The sequence below is a fragment of the Cheilinus undulatus genome, linkage group 4, assembly GCF_018320785.1.
Source record: "Cheilinus undulatus linkage group 4, ASM1832078v1, whole genome shotgun sequence".
Lineage (NCBI taxonomy): Eukaryota > Metazoa > Chordata > Actinopteri > Labriformes > Labridae > Cheilinus > Cheilinus undulatus.
Window position 1 is genome coordinate 1,151,965 of NC_054868.1, and position 26,481 is coordinate 1,178,445.

Here is a 26,481-nt window from a genome sequence, read left to right on the forward strand (position 1 = left end):
TTAATGGTCTGGGGGGTCAGTTCTAATAAAAATATTAATGGTCTGGGGGGTCAGTTAGAATAAAAATATTAATGGTCTGGGGGGTCAGTTCTAATAAAAATATTAATGGTCTGGTGGGTCAGTTCTAATAAAAATATTAATGGTCTTGCGGGCCGGGTGTAACTGTACTACGGGCCGGATTTGGCCCCTGGGCCTTGAGTTAGACACCCCTGTGTTAGAACATTATTTTTGTGTTCTTGGGCTTTTATTGTGAAACTTCCTGTGGAGGTCTGGTCCTGATGGAGGTTTTAGACTCTTTCTCTGAGCTGATTTTGTGTTTCTGAGGTGTTGAACTGTGATCATGAGCGTGCTGGTTTTAATTTCTGTTGATCCATTTATGACGTTTGAGTTCTACATGTATGTGACCATTTGATTTATTCATGCACTCATTTTTTTATTCACCACACGTCAGGTCTGGTCCTCCTGCTGCTTTCAGGCTGGAAACGGCCTCTTAGTCGTATTTTAGCTTCTTTGATTTCCCGTGCCGATAGCGATTTCTGCGCCACGCCGACCAGCGAGGACTGCCATTCTCTTTTTTTACTCCTCTCCAATTCTCCCCCTCCCTCCCTCCACATAACTACTGATGCCTTTGCCCCCAACCTATCGCTTTAAAAGTACACAGTATGTCGAGTTTGACTCGCCCCAGGAGACAGACAAAGAGCGAGGGTGCCATTGGGACAAGAGGAGAAGAAATAAAGTGATGTTTCGGGGTAAGCACAGTCTAGGAATAGTCCTTTACCTCTGTTCTCTCACTCACTTTCTGTTCCTCCTTCTTCTTCTTCTTTGGTTTTCTGTTCACACATTTTTCCTCCTTTTTTCCTCCGTTGTGTGTCTGTGTTTCGTGTGCCTGATGACTCCATCTCTCTTTTGTGTTCCCCGTTTCTTTTGCATCATATTTCTCCTTGAGAAGTGTGCAGGCTCGTAGACTAGCCCGACCAGTCTGTGCAGTGTTGTGCTGGTGACTCTGTGTCCTCTTCTAGTGCTTCTCTGTTTAGACGGGTGATTCTCTCACGCAGCTAACGCTCTAATGTCATCTCTAGTTTTTCTCTAGTTACCAGCATGTCCTAGCCTTTCCCTCAGGCTCCTCCCCTCTGACCAATCGGCTGCTTTAGATGGGCGAGAGCGCCAATCAGCTCTCTCCCGTCTAACGCCAGTCAGCGAGGGAGCGGGGCAGGAAGTCAAATCATGTACGCTGTGTCCGAAACTGCAGACTGTCCCATAATTTATCCTAAATGTGGCGCCACTTTGAGTATGTAGTGCTGTTCAAATTGAAAGTTTGTGTTTAGGTGTCAAAATCCTCAAAAACTCAAGATTTAAACCGGTCATATCCCAGAATGCATCACAGCTAGTGCTGCACAATGAATGCATTTGCAGTTATGATGTTGGGCTGTGCAATTAGATAAAAACAGAAAAATCTGCAATTATTTTAGCGTTCAGTAGAACTTTGAAGGTTTATGAAAAAGCCTGCACAAGTGTGCAGTAGTGCCACTATCGACCTTTATAGAAGAACTTTTATTGTTACAAAATATTATTATGAAAGCAGTTTTTATATTTGTATTCCACTAAGTATTAAAAAATAATTATTATTCTCTGTATCTTTATAACCAAGCAGGTAGACTCATTATTTTTTATGGATTGTACTTTAACTGCATCCCAAATTGCTATATTGTAAATTGTAATTGCACATTTTTGCCCAAACGTGCAGCACTGATCACATCTCTGGCCGCCAACCAGTGACATAAAAGTAACGCCATTGTTGTAGAGCTTATCAAACTAGGGCTGTCAAGATTAATCGCAATTAATTAAGAGCCACCATTAGTGTGTTAATTTTTTGCATTGCAGTTAATCTCCTGCTTTTGTGTACCTTTCACAACAGAGTGCTGAAAAAAGATGATATGGGGCTGTCAAGATTAATTGCATTAATCACAATTAATCAAGAGCCACCATTAGTGTGTTAATTTTTAGCATTGCAGTTAATCTCCTGCTTTTGTGTACCTTTCACAACAGAGTGCTGAAAAAAGATGATATGGGGCTGTCAAGATTAATTGCATTAATCACAATTAATCAAGAGCCACCATTAGTGTGTTAATTTTTTGCATTGCAGTTAATCTGCTTTTTTGTACCATTCACAACAGAGTGCTGAAAAAAAAGATAATATGGGGCTGTCAAGATTAATTGCATTAATCGCAATAAATCAAGAGCCACCATTAGTGTGTTGATTTTTAGCATTGCAATTAATTTCCTCCTTTTGTGTACCTTTCACAACAGAGTGCTGAAAGAAAAGATAACATTTGACGGTCAAGATTAATTGCATTAATTGCAATTAATTAAGAGCCACAATTAGTGTGTTCATTTTCAGCATTTCAGTTAATCTCCTGCTTTTGTATCCCTTTCAGGACAGAGAGAGATGAAAAAAAATAACATTTGACGGTCAAGATGAATCGAATTAATCACATTAATTAAGAGCCACCATTACTGTGTTAATTTTTGGCATTGCAACTAATCTCTTGCTTTTGTGTATCTTGCAGGACAGAGAAAGATGAAAAAAGATAATATAGGGCTGTCAAGATTAATTGCATTAATCTTGATTTAATTATGGTCCACAATTAGTGCACTGATTTTTCTTATCACAATTAATCTCCAGCTTTTGTGTCCCTTAAAGTGCACTGAGCCCAGAAATGAAGGTTAAAATAGGGCTGTCAAGATTAACTGCATTAATTGCGATTAATCAAGACCTGCAATTAGTGTGCTCATTTTTGATAACAGTAAATCTCATACTTTATTGCCTTTTTGAGCACACTGAGAGGAAAAAAATAAGAATAGGGCTGTCAAGATTAACTGCAGTAATTGTGATTAATTAAGATCCACAATTAATGCACTAATTTTTTTAGAGCAATAAATCTCATACTTTATTTTCCTTTTCAGCACGCTGAGTCAAAAGAAATAAGATAAATATGTCTGTCAACATTAATTGGATGAACTGTGATTAAGGTCACAATAAAAGCATATTTGTTTGGATTAATCGCATACTTTAATGCCCCTTGCTTTGGTTAATTCATGTCAGACTCTCCCTGCAGCCACAGGGATGTAAAACAAGTCCACCACTGCTCCTTAATATCTCGTAGCTCACAGACAGCTCAGTGGACGAGTCCTCAAAGATTTACCTTTTTATTGTTCCCTTATTTCCTTTAAGATTTAGAACAAGAACATTAGCACATTAAATTCTTAGCACTACAAATAACCAGGACTGACTGTGTAGCTGTGTGGATAAAGAATGTAATGTTATTGTTGTTGTGTTCTGTTTATAAAAGGATGGTTGCGCTAGCATAGCCAAGGCAGCTCGCACTACAACCATCAATAAAGTACGCAGTCTACAGTAGAAACTAGTATGTGGTTTCAGACACAGCCATAGCTGTAGGAGAACTTTGAATAAAAATTTAAACTGTTTTAAAAGGTCTGTTTCAACCCATTAACCACGCCTCCTTCTCTCTGATTGGTCTGTTCACAGTTAGAAGAGGAGAGGCACCACCCGCGGCCCAATCAGCTGAGGAGGCTGGCCTCCTACGTCTTCTCCTCCTCCACCCTGGAAACGGAGCAGTACCCGCACGGAGGAGGCAGCTTCATCCAGAGGAGCCGCTCCGCCGAAAGCAGCCCCGCCCACGTCAACGCCGCCACCGCCTCCGTACGACGGCGACACGCCGGCACGCTGCCCACGCCCGGCAGCCCGCGGAGCAGACACTCAGTGCTGAATGTGTCGAGGACGCAGCTGCAGCAGATGTTAGCCAAGCTCATGAACAAGAACAGCAGCTGAGAGACAACACACAATGCACACAAAACACACATTAGAAACACACGCGTGTGCAGAGCTGGTCAAAACATTTACAGGGCCATGGGCTGATTTTGCCCCCCCCAACCCCCCCGACCCCCTAAGAGTCCAATTACATAAAAAGTACCACACAATCCAGGATATACATTGCACTAGTACACAAGTCACTAGTGTTGGGCAGTTCATTTATGTGAGGATTTCAGCCTGATCACAAAAGCAAGATTACCAAGATTAAACTATTGCCTCATGCAATTTATCCATAGCAGTTATCAAGTTGCATTTTTTCCCTTTTTTTAATTTATATATATTTAAAAATAAATTTACTGCTTTTATTCAACACAGTAGATGAGTGAAGGAAGTATATAAGTTGAAGCAGTATACACGACTTTTGAGATGAAGAAACAAACATTTAAATGCGACTTCTGCACTGGATTCTACAGTAAATAATTAACAGACGCAGCATCTAAGAACTGTATATAAGAAGTGGGCGTGGCCACTTTGATGTCACTTGTTTGATGTCAAAAGTTTGACATTTTTACCATCTTCTCAAGCTGTACACTCATGTCCAAATATGGTCGCTTCCTTCAACATAACCTCATTCCCTTTTTGTTCAGTCAAACCCTGAACATGATGGCTCTACTGGGCTGTCCTCTGTAACTTTTGGGAAAGAGGCGAGCAGCAAGGGTTTCCGCCCTCCCCAACACCCCAGCTTCATGAACATTCCATTCAATACCTTTGATAAGTCATCCCTGAAGGCTCATGGTACATTCTGTAACATTTTTTACGAATATTTCTACAGCTTCCCCAACATGCCATCCTCTGCCTTGATGACATCATCCTTTAAAGCCTTTCTTGATGACGTCGTCCTTTTAACTCTTTTGCGATGACGTCATCAAGGTAAGTCTTTTAGGATGACATCATCCTTTCACTCTTTGAAGATAGCATCATCCTTTAAAGCCTTTTGCGATGACATCATCCTTTAAAGTCTTTCCTGTTGACGTTGTCCTTTTAAGTCTTTTGTGATGACATCATCCTTTTAAGTCTTTTGTGATGACATCATCCTTTAAAGTCTTTCCTGTTGACGTTGTCCTTTTAAGTCTTTTGTGATGACATCATCCTTTAAAGTCTTTTGGGATGACGTCATCCAGGCAAGTCTTTGAAGATAAGTTCATCCTTTAAAGCCTTTGGTGATGACATCATCCTTATAAGCCTTTTTTTGTGACGACGTCATCCTTTAGAGCCTTTTGCAATGACTTAATCCTCAAAAGCCCTTGAAGATGATTTCATCCTTTAAAGTCAATGAAAATGATGTCGTCAAAGCTCATAAACATTCCATCCTTTGAACCAATCACAGCCATTCCTCCTGCTATCAGACTGTGCTCATACGTTAACTGTGCTCGGGTGTTGAGCGATGTTACTGATGTGTATGCAGACCAGCAGTAGAGAGGGGAGCTGTCATTCTCAGATATATTCAAAACAACCCTGACTAATTTGAAAATGCTCATTATACAGGGAGAAATGTCTGCCAACGTAATAAATCCTCTTCTTATATACAGTCAATTGGATTCCCTCCATGGTTTTTACTTCTATTCGTGTATTTGGTTCAACTTAAGGCTGGTAAAACTTTTAAAAAGTGACACGTTTTAGTTCAATAATAACTCCCTGACATTGTTAAAATGCCCCTAAATCAAAATAGTTGAAAAAAAGACATTCAGCCTTTAAGGTCAATGAGAGCAAACAGATTTATTTCTGCTGACTCTGCACACAGATACACGACTCAAACATCACACATGTAAATCAAACACAACAAGCCATATGACGCACACGGCTGGTTAACACTCACGTAGCTCTACGAGTCGAGCGGACGGACAGACGAAGAGGAAATAACTTCCATGCAATAAACTCTGAACGCCTCTCTGCTGACCTTCTGTTGCACACGCTCAGACTGGGAGGTGACACGGAGGAAATAATGTGAAACTAAATGTTGTCCTTCCATGAAGAGGAGGAAAAAAGGGAAACGGGAGTGCGGCTGCTAACAGACTGTTAAGCTTTACGGATTTCGGCTTTTTTTTTTTAGTTTTCCTTCCCCGCTGGAACGAAGGAGCGATCGTCGAGGAATGCAGGTCGTCCCGGCGGTCAGGCTTTTCCACCGAGACTTTGGAGACGCCGTTTCTCCCCCAGCCTCCATCATCCCGTTCACCGAGCAATACACCGCTTCACAACTCATCCTCACCGGCCACGAGCGACCCTGAACGCATCACGCTGATTCTGCTTCATTAAATGTTGTGTTGAAGAGACGTGTGAGTCTGCTCTGTGAGAGGTTTCCCTCCAGGCGTGAGCCATCCTCTAATATTTAAAAAAAAAAAGGTTACTGTGCTGATTTTTTTTATTGTACAGTGGCCCTGAAGTGACAAATTTTCTCACATTAACTTAGAAAAAAAAGAAATGAGCAAGAGGAAGCAGAAAGCCCAACATTTCATTAAAAATACTGAATGTGAACATCGGATAACACTTTCAAAAAATAATTTAACTTCAAAGACTGAAAATAAAATTAAACATCACATAGAAGAAATCATCTTAAAACAGGAAACAAAACCTCAGAAACTTTTTAAATGAAGGTATTTTATTTTGGTGACAGATTTCTCCTTTCCTGAAAAGTTGTATTTAATAGACAAACTTCATAACGAGTGATATGGTTGCTTTAAACGACGGAGTATTTGGGCCACATTAAAGAGAAATCACGTCTGAGATTTTCAAGTTTAATAAGATTAAAATGGCAGGGAGATGCAATTACAAAAACTTTAAAAAAATTATTTAAAAAATAATGTAAAAAATCAAAATCGAACGTTATAAAATAATAGAAAATGACAAAATTTTATTTGCAAGATTTTCTTTGTAGAAACTCTAAAATTTATAAAGTTGAAAAAATAAATGTACAGGTCGCAATGTTATTAAAATTTAGTAGTAAAGAACTAAAAGTTGTGTCTATAAAAAGTTCATATCAAAAATGTAACCTAAAAAGCTGAAAATTTATGACATTAAAGAAATGAAAGTTCCAATATTGAAAGTTGTCTTTTAAAAGTTTATTTAAAAAGATAATAAATTAAAGTTGAAAATTAATTAGATTATAATCATACATTTGCAAATAAAAGCTGTAAAGAGATGTAACTTTAGGAAATAATGTTAAAAGTTTACAAAATAAGATGGCAAAGTGTGCAAATGTAAGTAATTAAAAGATTTTCTTTGTAAATTTAGTTTCAAAATGGTTAACTTAAAGAAATAAATTACTTAAAGTTCAAAATTTATGAAATTAAAGTCTGGCATCAACAAAATAAAAGTGAAGAGACTGAAGCTGTAACTTTAAAAGTTATATTGAAAATATACTCAATGAAATGTGCAAATTTCTGATATTAAAGTTATAGTTTCTTAAAAAATTGGCTGTTAGAAATGAAAGTTTTTTTCTTTTTAAATGAACATTGAAAATGTTCCATATTACAGTTTATGAAATTCAAATTGAAAATTTAAATAATTTAAGAAGTATTTTTTTGAAAGTTGCAAATATAGAAGATTCAATTAATCAGTAACTAAACTCATAGGTTTATGAAATTATAGTTATGTAATTATGAATACAAATAAATAAATTATACACAATGTATTTAGTAAAAAGTGAAAGTCATACTGGCTGTTTGGTTTTAATCAAAGTGTTGATTTGAAATAGTTTAATTTTGGTGATTCCACTTTTATTCCAAAGAATTTTAAAAGAAAAATGTTTTCATGGTTATTTATCAGATGTCTTTGATAAATATGGTGTAGAGTGAATTGTCATTTTAACAGATGGTCTTAAATTTCTAACATGTAGATCTTTGATGGTTCTGCTAGAGCATGAAGCCAAATATATGACCAGACTACATCCTCCACTCTATAATGGAAAATAACCACTTAAAGTCTGACTGTAGTCCAAAAATCTACATGTTTTTTCTTTACTGTGGCCCTAATACTGCCTCTCAGGTTAAAATGTCACATGGTGACCCCTGAACACAAGGCATCATGGAATCTGATTTGTGATGTTCTATGTTAGGGTCGTGTTGTTGGTTTGCGTTCTTGTTTGAGCCGCTCTGATTCTCACAAACATTTCTAGGGGTTCATTTTGTTGGTATGATGTTATTTTCTATAAATCTGAAAACATGAAGAATCGAATATTTTAGGTCTGGGGATTCTAAGGAGCCTCTGAAGGCTAAGGGTCAGACAAAATTAAAAGATGTTAGCAAATCCAGACCACGGTTTGCTCAGCTGTGCACACAGATTTGTAAACTGCAGGTATGAATTTGCAAACAGCCTTTCACTTTTCTCTCTGGGCTTTCTTTGGCTCTGCAGCGCTGGGATCAGATGTGTGTGTTCAGTTGAAACTTTAGTGAACGAATCAAAAGCTTTGGGGTTTGTTCTGGAGATTTAAAGTCTTCATCATTTTTCATGGCTGGCTGCTGAGTTTGAGTTAAATCCAGTCTTCCATAGGACGAAGTCCTTCTGTTTCCATTGTTTGAACATTCTGTATATACTCCATCAGGTCTTGGGCCGGTCTGCCGTGTTGATCTGGATCTGTTGTGTTCTTAGCTGTTGTTGCCGGATCTTTCTGAGTTTGTCTGGAGTAACTCTGAGCTTTTAATGTGAAATGATACCGTCCTGCAGAGGTTATTTGTAGTTTCTAAAACCCTGTCATGGCTTTGACCATCATCTTCTTTCCATCGTGCTTCCTCTTCCATCTATATTTTGTTCCTGCTGGACTTCACTGTTGCACTTTATCACCAAGTAGGCCCGAGGGGATTGAACTTTATGGATGCAAATATAGATGCAATAAGTGGGAATTTATTTAAACCAATATTTTCATCAGAATAATGATCGTTGATAGTCGGTCTTCGGGCAGATCAAATAAAGAACTGGAGAAAAGTGAGCCAAATGATCCAGATGACTGAGAAAAGTCATTCTCTCTAAAATCACTCTCTTTGTAGTTTAGGCTCACTTGGATTAACACCCCCACCTCATCATCGTTAGTGTGTTCGCCATTTTTGGATGTTTACGCCTCACGAAACCAACTTCCAACCAAAACAGACAAGTCATAAAAAAATCATCATTATTCCTCTCTCTATCATTATTGGAACACAGATATACCTACAACCTTTACTGACTGTCCTTTGTTGGCAACTTTTGTAAAAGTTGGTGGAACTATGGCCTACTATTTGGCAAAAATACAGGGGAAAAAGCCCCAGCATCCCCAGCTTCACCAACATTCCATCTTCTATCTGATGACATCATCCTTTAAAGACTATAAAGAATTCCATCCTGGCCTTTGAAGATGATGTCATCCTTTAAAGACTATGAAGAATTCCATCCTGTCCTTTGAAGATGATGTCATCCTTTAAAGACTATGAAGAATTCCATCCTGTCCTTTGAAGATGATGTCATCCTTTAAAGACTATAAAGCATTCTTTTCTTTCCTTTGAAGATGATGTCATCCTTTAGAGACTATAGAGCATTCTATCCTGTCCTTTGAAGATGATGTCATCCTTGAAAGACTATAAAGAATTCCATCCTGGCCTTTGAAGATGATGTCATCCTTTAAAGACTATAAAGAATTCCATCCTGAACGTTGAAGATAATGTCATTCTTTAAAGACTATAAAGCATTCTATTCTTGTCCTTTGAAGATGATGTCATCCTATAAAGACTATAAAGAATTCCATCCTGTCCTTTGAAGATGATGTCATCCTTAAAAGACTATAAAGAATTCCATCCTGTCCTTTGAAGATGATGTCATCCTTAAAAGACTATAAAGAATTCCATCCTGTCCTTTGAAGATGATGTCATCCTTAAAAGACTATAAAGAATTCCATCCTGGCCTTTGAAGATGATGTCATCCTTTAAAGACTATAAAGCATTCTTTTCTTGTCCTTTGAAGATGATGTCATCCTTTAAAGACTATAAAGCATTCTTTTCTTGTCCTTTGAAGATGATGTCAGCCTTTGAAGACTATAAAGCATTCTTTTCTTGTCCTTTGAAGATGATGTCAGCCTTTGAAGACTATAAAGCATTCTATTCTTGTCCTTTGAAGATGATGTCATCCTTTAAAGACTTTAAAGCATTCTTTTTTCCTTTGAAGATGATGTCATCCTTTAAAGACTATAAAGAATTCCATCCTGTCCTTTGAAGATGATGTCATCCTTTAAAGACTTTAAAGTATTCTTTTTTTCCTTTGAAGATGATGTCATCCTTTAAAGACTATAAAGAATTCCATCCTGTCCTTTGAAGATGATGTCATCCTTGAAAGACTTTAAAGCATTCTTTTTTCCTTTGAAGATGATGTCATCCTTTAAAGACAATAAAGAATTCCATCCTGTCCTTTGAAGATGATGTCATCCTTTGAAGACTATAAAGCATTCTATTCTTGTCCTTTGAAGATGATGTCATCCTTTAAAGACTTTAAAGTATTCTTTTTTCCTTTGAAGATGATGTCATCCTTTGAAGACTATAAAGAATTCCATCCTGTCCTTCGAAGATGATGTCATCCTTTGAAGACTATAAAGCATTCTATTCTTGTCCTTTGAAGATGATGTCATCCTTTAAAGCATTCTTTTTTCCTTTGAAGATGATGTCATCCTTTAAAGACTATAAAGAATTCCATCCTGTCCTTTGAAGATGATGTCATCCTTGAAAGACTTTAAAGCATTCTTTTTTCCTTTGAAGATGATGTCATCCTTTAAAGACAATAAAGAATTCCATCCTGTCCTTTGAAGATGATGTCATCCTTTGAAGACTATAAAGCATTCTATTCTTGTCCTTTGAAGATGATGTCATCCTTTAAAGACTTTAAAGTATTCTTTTTTCCTTTGAAGATGATGTCATCCTTTGAAGACTATAAAGAATTCCATCCTGTCCTTCGAAGATGATGTCATCCTTTGAAGACTATAAAGCATTCTATTCTTGTCCTTTGAAGATGATGTCATCCTTTAAAGCATTCTTTTTTCCTTTGAAGATGATGTCATCCTTTAAAGACTATAAAGAATTCCATCCTGTCCTTTGAAGATGATGTCATCCTTGAAAGACTTTAAAGCATTCTTTTTTCCTTTGAAGATGATGTCATCCTTTAAAGACTATAAAGAATTCCATCCTGTCCTTTGAAGATGATGTCATCCTTTGAAGACTATAAAGCATTCTATTCTTGTCCTTTGAAGATGATGTCATCCTTTAAAGACTTTAAAGCATTCTTTTTTCCTTTGAAGATGATGTCATCCTTTAAAGACTATAAAGAATTCCATCCTGTCCTTCGAAGATGATGTCATCCTTTAAAGACTATAAAGCATTCTTTTCTTTCCTTTGAATATGATGTCATCCTTTAAAGACTACCACCCCTATGATTTGCATGAACTCCTCCTCATCAGCCGTCCACATTAACAATGGTGTCATAACCATTTAAATGTTTACACTTCACCACGCTGTAGAAGGAAGATGATGTGAGCAGAACGTTTCAGTTCAGCCACACCGCCACCTACTGGCTAGTCATAGATATTATCTTTTTATTTGTGTACAGCAGTTGTCATTGTGATATGACCTGGAACTTTTTTGAAAGTGAAAATGAAAACGTATTCCTTTTTTAGAGCGATTGTTGTGAAAGGTTGTGAAAGTGTGGCCTAAGTGTGACCTCGGACAGGAGTTTTATTGAAAAGGTTAATTGAAATGTTCTTGTGGATTAGTCAGGGGTCTTCCAAGTGTTTTTGAGTATAGGCTGACCCCAGTCTTTGTGTTTTTAAGGAAACAGCCACAGGTTTTAATCTATGGGAGATGACTCTTTCTGTCAATTCTGAGATTAAAGTCAGAATTTTAAGATTAAAGTCAGAATTTTAAGATTAAAGTCAGAATTCTGAGTTCATATTTGGAATGAATTTGAAGTAAAGAGTCAAATATTAAGTGACTGTTAAATTAAAAGAATTGCCATCAAACAAATCATAGAAGACGTGATTTATCAGCCTCATTTAGCTTCTTCTATTTTCCATTTATTTCACTTTGAATGAGATGATTTGTCCTTAATAAAAAATAAGAAAATCAAAAAACCTTTTTTTGAAGCGACCGTCAGAAAGAGCCATGCGATGGTTGAGTTCTGAGAAAATATTTTTATGCTATAGAAACAGTTTCTTCAGAGTCTCCTGATCATGTACCGGACTAGCTTGTAAGGTTGTCCGAATTATCAATACTTAACTGCACTGCATTTTAATGATACAGGCTATTTCACAGAGAGTGCTGAAATTTTGACAAGATTAATTCTGGAGAACTGGTGCAAAGAGGAATTAACCAGAAAATGGGGGAACTGCACACAAAACACTGACACTGAGTTTTGTACATTGTCAATGTTTTTGTAAAATTTAGACGACGCACATGAGTTTCTCTGATAGCTAAAATCAACAAATGACACAATATTTAGATTTTAAGACTTGTATTTTGTTGATGTGGTATTGATAGAATTTGTTTTTTGATAGTTTTGTATTAAAAATCCAGACAACCCTACCAGCTATGAGAGCCATTTTGTTAGGTTGGAAGCTCGATGTGTTAAAGGGCTACATTATCTAAATATGCACCACTTGCTGTTTCATGAAGCTCGCGGCGTTAGCATTAGCTCAGCGTTAGTCGTCCCTCAGGCTCACCACGGCTGACGGGGAGACGACCTGGGTTTGTTTTCATGCTGCTTCTTGCTGCGTTCGGACCGTTTTATATTTAGCATAGCGTTACACTACAGCCACTAAAAGAATGTATAAGTGGACTAGCTGCTAACTTTATTTTACATGCCTGCAAATGCTCCACCATCCAACCATACACGATTGTCTCTGAAAACGTTTGGTCCTTCAGCACAGTGCCACCTTCAGTTAAAAACAGGCGGTAGGAAGCTTGGAGTGTGCTTTTATGCTGACGATACTCTCGTTTAAAAATCAAAACGCAGCATCAATGACGACACGCTGTCCTGAACGAGCGGTTACCGCCCGTCGCCACTCTTTGCATGAGATCTACTGTTTGTCCGACACGCACCTCGACTGTAACGAGTGAAAACAGCACTGTACTGTAAAAACAACGTAAACACGGTGAAAATACACCTCGACGGAAAAATGTCTGTGAGCTTTTTGTAAATATTTCACACCGCTACTAATCCAAGATACTCACGGATCAGAGCTGACTCGAGTCACCACTTTCTGATTGTGTTTTTGTTCTTAAAATAGATGTGAACTTTAATCCTCAGTGTCTGTTTCTTTTATTTTGAAGGGGCCATTACGATGTTTTTAGCATCTCTTTAGTCCAGCTGTTGCGGCTTTGACATGATTCTTATCGAACATTTCTGACGGCGTATCTGAGCCACGGCAAATAAACAGATGTGAGATGTTGAGATTAAAGCCTTAATATTTCAGGATTAAAACAGCAAACAAGAGATAAAAGTACGAAGTTTAAGAGAAAAGAGTTGTACATTTATAGGAAATAGAAATGTACACTTTGGAAACTAGTGTTGTGATTTCACGAGATTAAAAACCTTAAAACTACAAGATACATTTTGAACTTAAGCATCTTATTTCTGTAAAATTACAAATTTTATTCCATAATGTTACACTCTCTTCTCTTTTTTTTTCTCATAGTATTTCCAGAATAATCTAGAAATCCCCAAGTACATTTTTCCTGTACGTGGCTGTAATACTCCACTATTCTGTCAGAACGTTTTTAAAGAGCTCCTTTTCAGTTTACTGAACTTTAAACAGTTAAACGTGAATAAAAATGCTGTTATGTTATTTGTTGTCTAAAGCAGTGGTTCTCAACCTTGGGGTCGGGACCCCTTTGGGGGTCGTGAGACACTGAGAGGGGGTCTCCAGATTCCCTAAAAAACTAAGAATATTTTTAAATTACACTGTTGCCATTTTACACCAATTTTGTCAAATTTTAACACCTTTTCGTCATTTTTTTCCCAGTAATTTTAACTTTTTTTTTCATTTAACACCTATTTTTGTCAGTTTTAAACTCTTTCCACCCCTTTTTTTTGCCTGATTTTACCACTTCTGAACCTATTTTTGCCACTTAAGCTAAATGTTGCCACTGTTGACCCATTATTGCCACTATTAACCCATTTTACCACTTTTTTTGCCCAATTTTTCCAGTTTTAACCACACTTCACTATTTGACATGCCCATTTTTGCTACTATAACCAATTTCTGCCAATATCTGCCTATTTTTTTCTTTCTCAGTCAACCCTTTTTGCCCATTTAAATCTATTTTTCATCCCATTTCACCAAATTTCCACCCATTTTTGCCAATCTAAAGCCATTTTAGCCACTTTTTAACACCCTTTTACCACTATTTATGCACATTTTTTTTGCCATCTTTATGTAATTTTTGCCACTTCTAACCCATTTCTGATACTTTTAAAATTCAATTTCACCACCTTTTCCATCGTTTTTTGCTGTTACCCATTGTAGCCATTTTTAAACCATGTTAATATATTTTTTAATTAAGGGGATTTGCATTTTTACATGAATGATGAAAAGAGATATTTGTTTCTTTGATAAGAGTGGTTATTTTTTCAGGTTAAATATGAAATATGGACATCATAGCTTAGCTTTACTATGAACCATGGTTTTGCTGACCTCCATGGGCCCCATGTTTGGCTGGGCACCAGAAAGCTCTTCCATTTATCCCCTTAATGCACGGCCTTGTCTGCACATGACTATTCTTGAATGTTCATGGCTGGGATCAACCACCTTCAGGTCCAGTGGGGGTCCCCGGTCTCTGGCATCTTTATTTTGGGGGTCACGGGCTGAAAAGGTTGAGAACCAGTGGTGTAAAGGAATTAAGGCCAACAAGGCAGAAATGAGAATAAATGAGTGGAAACTATCAGAAGATTGGCGTTACACTCCAAACTAAATGTCTTCAGGCTGCTGACCAATGTGGATTTAAAATCTCTAACCATGTTTTTATCGTAAGGTTGTCAACATTTTCAGTACCTTTTAGTGTTTTCATTGAGTCAATCTGTTATTTTCATGATTAAATTGAAACGCTCAACAACCACAGATTTTCAGTCAAATTTCAGCTGAAAGCCAACGCAAGAAGAAGACACATCTGCCAATGTTTTTGTCAGTTTAAAACTTTTTGAACACGTTTTGTTGGTAGAAACATCGTGGTGATTTGACTTTTATTTTAACTCCTTTAGTACCAAACAATTATTATTTGGCCTAAAAGTTCATGTGGTTTTAGACTTTTTTTTTTTTTTAAATAACACCAAACATTACACTGCATCTCGGTTATTACAGGAAATCGAGACTCCATTATTATGAGCATTTTAAAAGCATTAATGTCATTTCCATCGCATCCTTGCTGCTGCAACTGTTATGCATCTCTGTCATTAGTCTAAGAGAAACTTTAGAGTCCAAACATTTATACCTCATAAATCACACAATAGAAAACTCCAAACACTGGATTTCATATTGGATATGTTCATAATGATCTTTATGGAACTACAGGGTGATAATGTACAGAAAATGTCTGCAGAGAGAAAAAACTGCATTGTGTTTTTATAAATGAATATTCGTCACCATGTTAGCTTCGTTTCCACACTTTATCTGGTGTGTTAAATCACAGAAGTACGTTTAACTTCTACTAGTATCTGAGAGATGTTCAGTTATTCTAAGAAAGCATATTTGTTTTTTTATAGGAGGTGGATACTAGCATAGACCAAGGCCGTCCATATACTGATTGTTAGCTAAAACTTTTAAAGATCTTCATCAAACAGAAAGCCTGTAATAAAATCATTGGTATCATCTGCATATTAAATAAACCAGGCTCCTTCCATTTATTAAAGAAAACACAGAGGACCTAGAATGGAGCCTTGTGGAACACCAGACTTTGGTTCTTTTACACATCCGCTGGATTCATTTAGTCAAGAAATAAGAAAAAAACCCTAAAGGCCCATTTATACTCCCTTCACATACGAAAATGTATACGTCCTTTTCAAACGATGTTACCGTTACTGCTCACATACTTCCATGCGTCCTTTACGTTGGCATGGATGTTAACCAATACATCCACTGGGGGGGGCAGCCCAGAGTCAAAGTTTATAACAACAAACTCAAAAACAAACATGGCGACTGTGGAGGAGGTATTGATAATGTACCTCTTGCATAAAAGACAAAAATGGAGGCAGCATTTCTAACCAACTCGCACAACTATTCCACAGAAAGTTCCGCCATTGTTATTTCTTTGTCGTGTCTCAGTAGAGCTACGTATCGGGTAGTGACAGCAACACTGCCCCCACGGTTTCTGGTGGTACTGCTCCATTTGGGCCGTATCCGTAAGCTTTACGGGAACGTGCAGAAATACGGACGAAATGAATGCGGAGCACGCACAGAAGGCTCCGTCTGTATCTGGATCCGTATTTAACATTGAGCTTAAATGGGCCTTTAGGCGGTCTCTTCAAACATTGAAATGCCTTTATTTTTACAGCATGGTCATAAAGACCTTAAAAACACACTTCAGCATGTTTCGGCCTCATTCCTTCACCAGGAAGTCAGACGCTCTGATCCATCAAAAACTGCGAGTGAGGTCCTGGATGTGGTCTAAATTGCACAAAAACACGGGCGACGTTATGGAAATGTTTTTGTGCAGTTTACAGTGAGCGTGGGAGGTTGCTTGCAGTTTTTGATGAGTGAAACCTACCCCCCCTAGTTTGGCTGTTTAGGACTTTATTCCAGCGCTGATATCATTCGTATCATCTCGCAGTTTGAATTCTGGCATCTTGACAGCCCTAGTATCCGGATTCTGCATGAATCTTTAAATCTCTGAACGTTCCTTCATTCTTTGCAATAACAGCAGATGTTTTGTTGTAGAGTTGAGGGTTGGCGAGCTCACAGTGTACATTTGGCGTGCTGATCCGTGAGTGTCTCTCACGTGTAAAATACATGTAAGCGTTTTCTTTTATATCACCATATGATTGTACAGTACTGCTTGTATAATTTCCAGGTAAAGCATGTATTTTAAACCTTTTGTAAATCCAAATGAGAACTGTGTAAATATATACAGAGATGTAGAAAGTCATTAGGTTTGCAGTTAATCTCTAATAGCATGAAAACTAGCGGGGTTTAGTATGTATGTACAGGCTGTATGTTAAATCTTTATGAAGGGAAACACTTGAAAATCACCTGATATCAGACTGCGTGCTGTCTAAGGATAAACTCTGCAATGCATTTTTTGTGCCTTTTATATCAATGTATGTAATCTAGACAATCTTGAAAAGCTTGTGTACAACCAAAATGACATTAAAATGATTTTGGGGGCAAATACACCAGTGTCTGCTGTTTTTCTTACCGGGAGTTAAAAAAAAGATGCTGATGGACAGTCGGGGAGATTCCTATTTTTAAAAAAGTGAGGTCGCAGGAAGTGCCCCATTTATAGGGTGTCATACTGTGAACGATTGCGATTTGAAATGCGATTATTTAGGTTCATAAGTTTTTCTGTTTAACAAACATGACCAAGAAATCATTCTATATTATATCAAGTACAATATTAGATGAGCTTAAACTAAATGTAGAAAAAAATATCTTTCTGTGATTTTGGCTACTAAAACTAATCTGATATCAGTGGCTTTATTGAAGGGGATGATCATTTCTCATATTCTTCTCATTTTGATGAAGAAAAATAAACGCATGAGCAAGAAAAGTAAGATTTTTGTAAAAAATAAGATGAAATAAAAAAGATACTTGAAGGTTTTAATAATGTATGAAGCAGTGATACTCAACATGTGGCTCTTTTATGTCTTCATTTTAAATATTATTCCCCCTCAAAACTTTAAAGAAGGGAAACTTTTTTGTACTTTTTCACCCATTTCTTCACCTTTTACCCATGTAAGCAACCTTTTGCCATTGAATACCACATTTTTTTCCTACTTTTTTTGCCCATTTTTTGTCACTTTTATCCCATTTTTGCCCATAAGGGCTATCTTTTGCCATTTAATACCACTTTTTCTCTACTATTTTGGCACAATTTGACACTTTTTTGCCCCTTTTCACCTTTTTTCTCTGCATTTTTACCCATTTAAGCTACTTATTGTCATTAAATACCACTTTTTTCCTAGTTTTTGTCTACTTTAGCCAATCCAACTGTAACTCATTTTTTTGTCACCTCTCACCCATTTTTGGTACTTTCTGACCTTTTTCCACTTTTACTCCCCATTTTTGCCCCTTTTCACCCATTTTTGAAGCTTTTTGACCATTTTGCCACCTTTAACTTATTGTTTTTGCTACTTCAAGCTGTTTTTGCCACTTTTCACCTCTTAGATTGTGGCTCTTGCAAAGGTATTTTTTAACAAATTGGCTCTTTGGTTGAGCAGGGTTGAGTAACACTGGTATAAAGCATAAAAAAAGAAAAAAAAGATTGTATCAAACTGGTATTTTGACATGTCTCAGGTTAAAGAAATATTGCACTGTCTGCGATTCAAAAATTACGGCATGCCATATTGCGATTTAATCTGATTTTTTTTACCTCGGATGCCGGCGCTGGGGATGATGCACAAGAGATGAATACTTTCCATTTGCTACAAGTTGGTAACTCAGGGTTTGAAGTTGCAAGTTTCATAGTTGGAATTCCAAGTTCAGGGCGTATTTGTGCTGATGTGTCTGACTGGTAACCTGGAATTTCCAAGTCCAAAGATGAACTGGAACACACCATCAGACTCTTCGAGCTTGCAGATGCTCACTGATGAACCAGGAAGGGAGGGAGAGACGGGGGCTAAGGGAAGGAGGTGTACCCAAAGAGAGAATTTGTTGTCATTGATATTTTTAAGATGCACAGAAGTGCTTCAGGTTTTGTCGTCACTGAGGATTCTGGTTCAGCCAGCTACTTTATGGTGTCTTATTTTATTGAATTAGATTGTAATCACAGGTTTTCTTGCATTGTGTTTCAGGTTCTGTCCCCCACGGAGCCGAGCATCCCGTCACCGTCCTCCCCGGACTATCGGACGAAGGGTCAGGGGGACGAGAAGGAGCATTTCCATATCCTCCCCCAGCTCCAGGCTAAGAGGGCTGACTTCCTCACCGTCATGCTGACCGGTACCTTACCTCAGCGCCGGAGCTTCGCCACACCAGACGAGGAAGTCCCAGAGCCCGCGGGGCCAAGAGACGATGATGTCACGAAGAGCGAGTCTAACAGCGAGGCCAGTCAGAAGAGCACTGAACGCAGCCAGGATGCTGCACCGTCAACGCTGATGGCCGAGGATCAGAGGGGCCAGAGGGAGCATGCCTCGGCTGCTGATGCCGACCCTGACTTGGAGGATGCTTCTAAAACCCTGGTCCTCTTCTCTCCTGGAGACACTCGCAAGTCTCCCTCTGGTGCTGATCACGGCCTGGAGGGTGAGCTGGCCACGCCATGTGCCCTCTCATCCCGTAACCTCTTGGTTGCTGATGGAATTCAGCCAGAGTCTGCTGAGACTGGACGATTGTCCCCCGCCCTCAGGTCGGACCTCAGGCCTTCCACTCCCATTGCTCCAGCTTCTCCACCCTTCACCAAAGTAGAGCGCACTTTCATCCACATTGCAGAGACATCACACCTTAATGTCATGTCTTCCAACGGTCATTCTGCTCGAGAGAGCGACCGGGAAGTCCTGGCCATCATGAAGGCGTCGGCAGCAGAGGATGACACCCAGGGACACGGTCCAGAATTTATGACAGACAAGTCTCCAGAGGAACTGGTGCCAGACCAAGGGATGGCTTCTGACAAGCTTCCCAACACGGAGAATGGTCCGTCACAGGTGCTGGCCCAGTCTCTGGAGCCTGTTCCAGAAGCCATGTCACCCATTCTTGAACATAAAGATCTGTCGCTGGATCTTAAGAAACACTTATCATCCGGTGAAGATGCCATGAAGACAGCAGGATCAGAACTACAAGCTGCAATAAAACCCAGAATCAGGAGCAGAATCCCAATCCTCATCTCTGAAGAAGACTCCGGCTCCGAGCAGTCCTCCTCCCTCTCAGCCCGGGCTCGGCTACAGCAGCGAGCCAGGCAGCTGGACTTGGCCCGCATGCTAGTCCAGAGGCAGCAGGGTCGCTGGATGAGGAGGAGGATGCTCTCTGGGACGTCGTCATCACTATCCTCTGGGGATGATGAGCGCAGGAGGGCCTCAGAGACTCTGTCCACCACGGGCTCAGAGGAGGACACGCATACCTCAGACGAGTCCAGGAGGAGCTCCCGTCTCAAACCGACTGATGAGCAAGGCTCCAAAGAAGGCAGGAGCAGGATCCCCCGGCCCGTCACCCCCATCAAAAGGCCCTTAGCGGGGCTCGCTGCTGCTCCTCCGTCTCCTCTCTCCCTGCCAGAGTCCAGCGCTGCCAAAGGACCATCGTCCTTCAATAATGGGTATGAGTCTGTTTTAATACCAGAGTGAACTAGATCAACATTGCAATTTCAGGTGAAATTGCATGGGGATGCTGTAAGCTGAATTGTGAAAGAACTGCTGAAAATAGCCAAAAGCACAAAAATAGCATAAAATAGCATAAAATGGCATACAAGTAGCTGAAAATGGAATCCAATAGCTCAAAAAAGTATAAAAAAGCTGAAAGTAGCCAAAACAGCTGAAAATACCCTAAAAAATAGCTGAAAGTAGCCTATAAAAAGCTCAAAATAGCATAGACATAGCTAATTTTGGCCTAGAAGTAGCTGAAAATTGCATTCAGTGGCTGAAAAAAAAGCATAGAAATAGCTGAAAATAGCTGAAAATAGCATACAAGTAGCTGAAAATGGAATTCAATTGCTCAAAAAAAGTGTAAAAATAGCTGAAAATAGCCTATAGAAGGCTGAAAATAGCCTAGAAATAGCGAAAGTAGCGTACAAAAAGTTGAAAATAGCCTAAAAATAGCTGAAAGTAGCCTTAAAATAGCTAAAAATAGCATAGGAATAGCTTATTTTTGCCTAAAAGTAGCTGAAAATTGCATTCAGTGGCTGTAAAAAGCATAGAAATAGCTGAAAACAGCATAAAATGGCATACAAGTAGCTGAAAATGGAATTCAATTGCTCAAAAAAAGCATAGAAATAGCTGAAAATAGCATACAAGTAGCTGAAAATGGAATTCAATTGCTCAAAAAAAGTGTAAAAATAGCTGAAAATAGCCTATAGAAAGCTGAAAATAGCCTAAAAATAGCTGAAAGTAGCCTATAAAAAGCTGAAAATAGCCTTAAAATAGCTGAGAGTAGCCTTAAAATAGCTAAAAATAGCATAGGAATAGCTAATTTTGGCCTAGAAGTAGCTGAAAATTGCATTCAGTGGCTGAAAGAAGCATAGAAATAGCTGAAAATAGCATGAAAATAGGCATATTTTAAAAAATTATAAAAATTAGAAATGAGAAAAGTCATTGCAGTCAAATGACGAAGAAGCTAAATTTTTTAAAGTTTAAACCATGTCAATACAACGTATAAAGGAGGAGATAGCCGGTATGGAAGAAGAATAACAAACAAAATGGCAGACGTGAATATCAATAGTGTGGATGCTCAGCATCCCCACTAATAAGGCCAGGTCTAGGATCAGGGTCAGAACTCACTGTCCCTCCTCTGATTCCAACAATCTCTGGCTCTCTTATTAGTATCCCTAAATGTCGATAAGAATGAATGAGGGCCAATCAGCCATAAGCTAAGAGACTGGCTAATGGAGCAGTGGGTTCGCTGGCCAAGGCTCTTCTGAGCAAGTGGATCAAAGTCAGAGTATTTGGGTCCTTGGTCCTCCGGTCTTACTACACTCTTGGCCTGAGGTGCCTGCAGGAATATTTTGTGATGACTTCCCTGGGAAATAGTGGATTTTGGATTGTTGTGAGCTGTAAGCTGTAACCAAAAAGTCTTACATGATGTTCTGGTTTTTAGAGTTAAATGCCTTCATAGTTTTCCTTCTTTTATCAGCTGTTGGTCGTTTCACCTTCTCTTTTCTCTTCTGTCCACAGGAATCAGAAAATCGCCCTCAGCACTCTTAGCACTCAAAGAAAATCCAAACCTGTCGTATCCAGGTCCTCCTCCTCATGTCCCCGTCCGTCTGCCGCCCCCGCCCCTTCAGGTAGTCCCCGAATGCCCCTACGAGTCCTGTTTGGAACCCGCCGCAGCCTTAGCTCTACCCACTGTAGGACTGACAGCCCGTCCCCTCAGAGAGTATGTCCGTCCAGGCAGCCCCTCTCCGTTCGAGCCCCAACCGTCCCCATGCTACCGCCCAGGACCGCAACAACCACCATGCGGCGCAGCGCCTCGCAGGAAGCCACAGCCCAGACTTCCTCTGGCATCACACCCGCAAGGGCCCGGCCCAAAACCACCGCCGCCGCTGCAGCTAAGGGGAAGCCAAATACCAGGGAGAAGTCTGTGCCCGCTAGATAATACAAAGAGACTCATCGCTGAGATACGTTTGTGTATAATCCGTCTTCAGACGAGCTACGCCTCAAAGGTTTTCACCGTAGTAGACCTCCTTGGGTTCATTTCATGTACACGGATTCTTCTGTTTTCAAGGACAGCTGACGAACTTTCTTCATGGGCTTCCAGTAATCCTGACTGACGCTCAGACAGGACAGGAGTGTTGCTGCCATGGTGCTATGGATGTTGCTGCTTCCTAGTCACCCCCGGTTCAACCCGATAATCACCCACCCCCCAAACAAGTCCAGCTCAGAGGCTCCCGTTAGGGCTGGTGTTCACTCAGCGTTTTTACAGGAAGAGGGTTTAAATGAAGACCTTGTGGACTTAGATCTAGATTCAGAAAACTTAAGTGTCTGTTGTGACAGTGAATTGCCTTAGGCATGGCTCAGCATCGGAAGACAAGGACAAAAACAATACATTCCTGAAAACAGAGTAAAATGGCTAAATCAATAAATTAGAAAAAATTGCGTTCATTTTTATCCTAATCAGGCTATTTTATCTCCTCCTGGGTTTCAAAAAAGGCCAACAACACGCCACGTCCTCAGAAACATCTTTTCTCATGTTAACACAAACCCCACTGAGGTCACGCCATGTCAGCAGTACTCGACCCTCACTGTGACGGTGAAACCGCTCACTCAGACACCAACAACGTCCTTAACATGAACATTCCCTCTCCGTTCCTCCATCATGACCATTTTATTCCCAAAGTAGTCCCACCAACCCTAACCGGGTCCCCAAACGCCGACGTTCAGGGCGGGGTTTGTCTTTGGAATGTTGTATAATGCAGCAGTGACCTCTGACATCATCTTCAAAGGCAAGGTGGGAATGATTTAGACCAGTGGTTTTCAAACTTTTTTCGCCCAAGGCACACCATATTGAAATCGATACAAAACAGACTTTTTAAATAATGTTACAGTCAAGGTGGCCACTAGGGGGGAGATAAAGGGGAGAGCTTTCTGGGGCCCAGCCAACTGGGGGGTCATGGCGATGGCAAAAGGGGGCAAAAGGTGGCAAAAATGGGTTAAAAGTGATGACAAAACATGGCAAAATTGGGCAAAAAGTGGCTAAACAAAGTCAGAAATGGGCAAAAATTGGCAAAAAGTGGCCAACCAATGGGTTAAAATTGGCCAAAACTTGTTGAAAGTGTCAAAATAGTGGCAAAAATGGGTTATAATTAGCCTAAAAGGATTAACCGTGTGAAAAGGTGGTAAAAATGGGATAAAAGTGATAAGATAAAAGAGCAAAAGTGGGCAAAGAAGTGGTCAAAGCCAAAAGTGGCAAAAAGGTGGCATAAATATATCACAAGTGCCAGAAAAGTGGCAAACAGGGTCAGAGTTACTACAAGGGGGTAAAAGGGGTTAAAAGTGATGGGAGAAAATGGCAAAAAATGGCCAAACAATAGCAAAATTTTGTGAAAAGTGGCAAAAAGGTAACAAAAATGGGTTAAATGTGGCAAAAAGTTCCCAAAAAAGTGGCAAAAATGGGTCAAAAGTAGTAATAAGAAGTGGCTAAAATGAGTAGAATTTTTTTTTAAAAACTGGTTAAAAATAGCATGAATTCATAACTTTTACACCAATTTCAACCCAATAATAGCTTGCCATGCTTTTCAGCTCTAGATGAGGTAACTGTTAGCCAGGATGCTAGCACCAATGCTACCTATCCAACACACACACAGATATCATCAATAAATCCCAACTGGGGAGGTCCCATTATCTGGGGTTTTTCAGGGGTCCAGCCAGATCTGTGGGCAGGCCTGGTTACAGTTCTTGCCATAAGGTTGTAAAAAGGAGGGTTTCTGGAGCCCAACCAAATTGGGGGCTCATGGAGGACAGTTAAATAACGGTCTATTATAAAGTTAAGAAAATATATTAAGGAAAAACTGAGACAACTTTGATGGACATGATAAGATTACATATGAACAGTCTTGAAAAGTGGCTAAAAAAAGGAGGAGGGCCAAAAAGCAGCAAGAACAGGTATAAACAAGCAAAAATCAAGTAATGAACATGGGCGAAAAGTGGCAAAAATGGATAAAAACCAGCAAAAATGGGTTATGAGTGGCCAAATTGGGTTAAAGCTGGCAAAAAAAAGTGCCTAAGATGGTGAAAAAGCAGGAAGAACAGGTACAAATACGCAACAATCAAGTGATAAACATGAGCAAAAAGTGACAAACATTGAATAAAAACCAGCAAAAACGGGTTACATGTGGCCACATTGACAAAAAGCACCAAAGATTGGGTTAAAACAGGCAAAATAGTGGCCAATCTTCACTGGTCGCCATTGTTTACAGGCTTGCAGTCACTTTAACTAAACCCCGCCTCTAGCTACGGCCGCTTTCTCCTCAAATGATGCTGATTGGTCTGGTCATTCTCTGACCAGGAACTCGCCTATCTGATTGGAGCTTTGAGACACAGAACAGCCAGATTTTCTGAGGAAATCTTCTGCAGACTAGAGTGTCTCATTTCAGATCAGTTTGAGCGTCTACTGAGGCTATGATGACTGGGTCTTTCTGAGGGATGATTCTCCTGAAATGGGACACATCAAACATCGCCTTGGACACCATCGCCTCCTCTGGTAGCTCTTCATAGGTGCAATCATTGCCTTCCTTAAAACGCTCCTTTACTAGAGGAAGCAGCTCAGAATGATCGGATGCATGACAGAGACGGCCGTGATGAAACGAGCGGTTCTAAAAGTGAGTCGATTTTATTTAGAAGCAACCAAACCAAGAAGACGAGGCTGGCGGAGCTGCAAACATGGCGTGCTCTGTAAAAACGCTGAGTGACCACCGTCCTTAATCGGCCCTCCCACGGCTCTTCTTCTCTTCTATCGACCGTTCTCTGCTTGGTTCACTCTGCATGGTGAAATATATCACAAATATGACGACAGAAAGCAACATGTACAACGATCTGTACCTTTAAATCTTTGATAACGCTTCCCCTTCCTGTTGGGATACGTATGCCAAAAAAAGAGATGAGTTAGACTGATGTGATGCCCGATATGTTGACATGATAGAGATTCCTCATATATGCTGTGCTCATTCTGGTCTTGGACAAAGGGAAGATGTGATGATAAATAACTAGCTCGGCCGCTCGCCTCCTCGTCATGGTGTGACCATGGGCATGCTTTAGTCATCGTTCTCTGGCTCTTCGGTTTACATTAGCGCTCTGAATTGTACAGAAAAGAATCATTCCCCATAAAGACGTCTTTATTTTTTATCTCGCCAAGCAAATTGTAAATTTCAAGTCTTTAACCTTCTGTTCCAATGTGTTGGCACTACGCCTGTTTTTTAACGCATGAGAAAAACAGGGTTAACCATGAGAGGACGTCCTGCCTGCTCGGGTCCTGCTGAGGTGTGCTGGTCGTGTTTGTACGGGATGGAGGCCACTGAGCTGTGAAGTAAAGTCTTGGTCAATGTGGACGCTGTCTGTCTGTTTTTTTCACTCATCACAAATGTTTTCTTTCTCAGGTCCAGGATCCTGGATTTATCCTCCAATCAGCTCTCCATGAAGCAGAATCCACCAGAAAAAGTCTGAGTTCGCCCTGTGCCCTCTTCAAATTTACTACCGTCTGGACACCTTCGAGGCAAAAATGTACACGTACAGAAAAACTGCCATTAAATCAGCATACGTCAATATTTTTTTCTACTTTTTTTCGTGTATCTCTTAAACTTCAGACCTGCTCAAAACTACCAAACATTCAATAATTTTCAAGATTTTAACCCTTTAAATGCCAGTTTGATTATTTGAAATATTTTATTTTTTACTAAAAAACAGAAAAAGGGAATTATTTTTCATTTAATAAATAGTATAAGGATGGGGCTTTGGTGGTGATAAGAGTCTTGGATGGGTCAAAGATTAGCAACAAAATGGATTTGATTGCATTAATATTTTTTATGTAATGTCAGAAATACCCTCTGGACACCTTCGAGGCAAAAATGCCCCCATTGACTTCCATTAAAACCAGGTTTTTTAATCTCACTGTCATTGCAGTACAAATCATGCATTCTTTAATGTCAGCATTTCAATGTGAAGAAGTCTAGCGAAATTTGACATTTTTACCTTATTCAACCAGATTCAACCATTTACCCATTCTAGGACCATGCACGAAATTCTTGTATTTTTTCCCGGTATATTATGAAATATTATTAAAAAATTAATTTAAAAAAAAAAATTAAAAA

The 26,481-nt window shown here is 39.4% G+C and overlaps 1 protein-coding gene across 3 annotated transcripts in view; it reads left to right on the forward strand.

Annotated features, from left to right (window-relative positions):
• The window catches only part of ttbk1a (tau tubulin kinase 1a), a 77,071-nt gene extending 53,844 nt beyond the window's left edge, over window positions 1–23,227 (forward strand). For all 3 annotated transcript variants that reach the window (XM_041785236.1, XM_041785235.1, XM_041785237.1), the window contains 2 exons: window positions 18,836–20,283; window positions 21,854–23,227. In XM_041785236.1, coding sequence (XP_041641170.1) covers window positions 18,836–20,283; window positions 21,854–22,274 — 1,869 coding nt within the window. In that variant the 3' untranslated portion in view covers window positions 22,275–23,227. The remainder of the gene's footprint in view (window positions 1–18,835; window positions 20,284–21,853) is intronic.
• The last annotated feature ends 3,254 nt before the right edge of the window (window positions 23,228–26,481 follow it).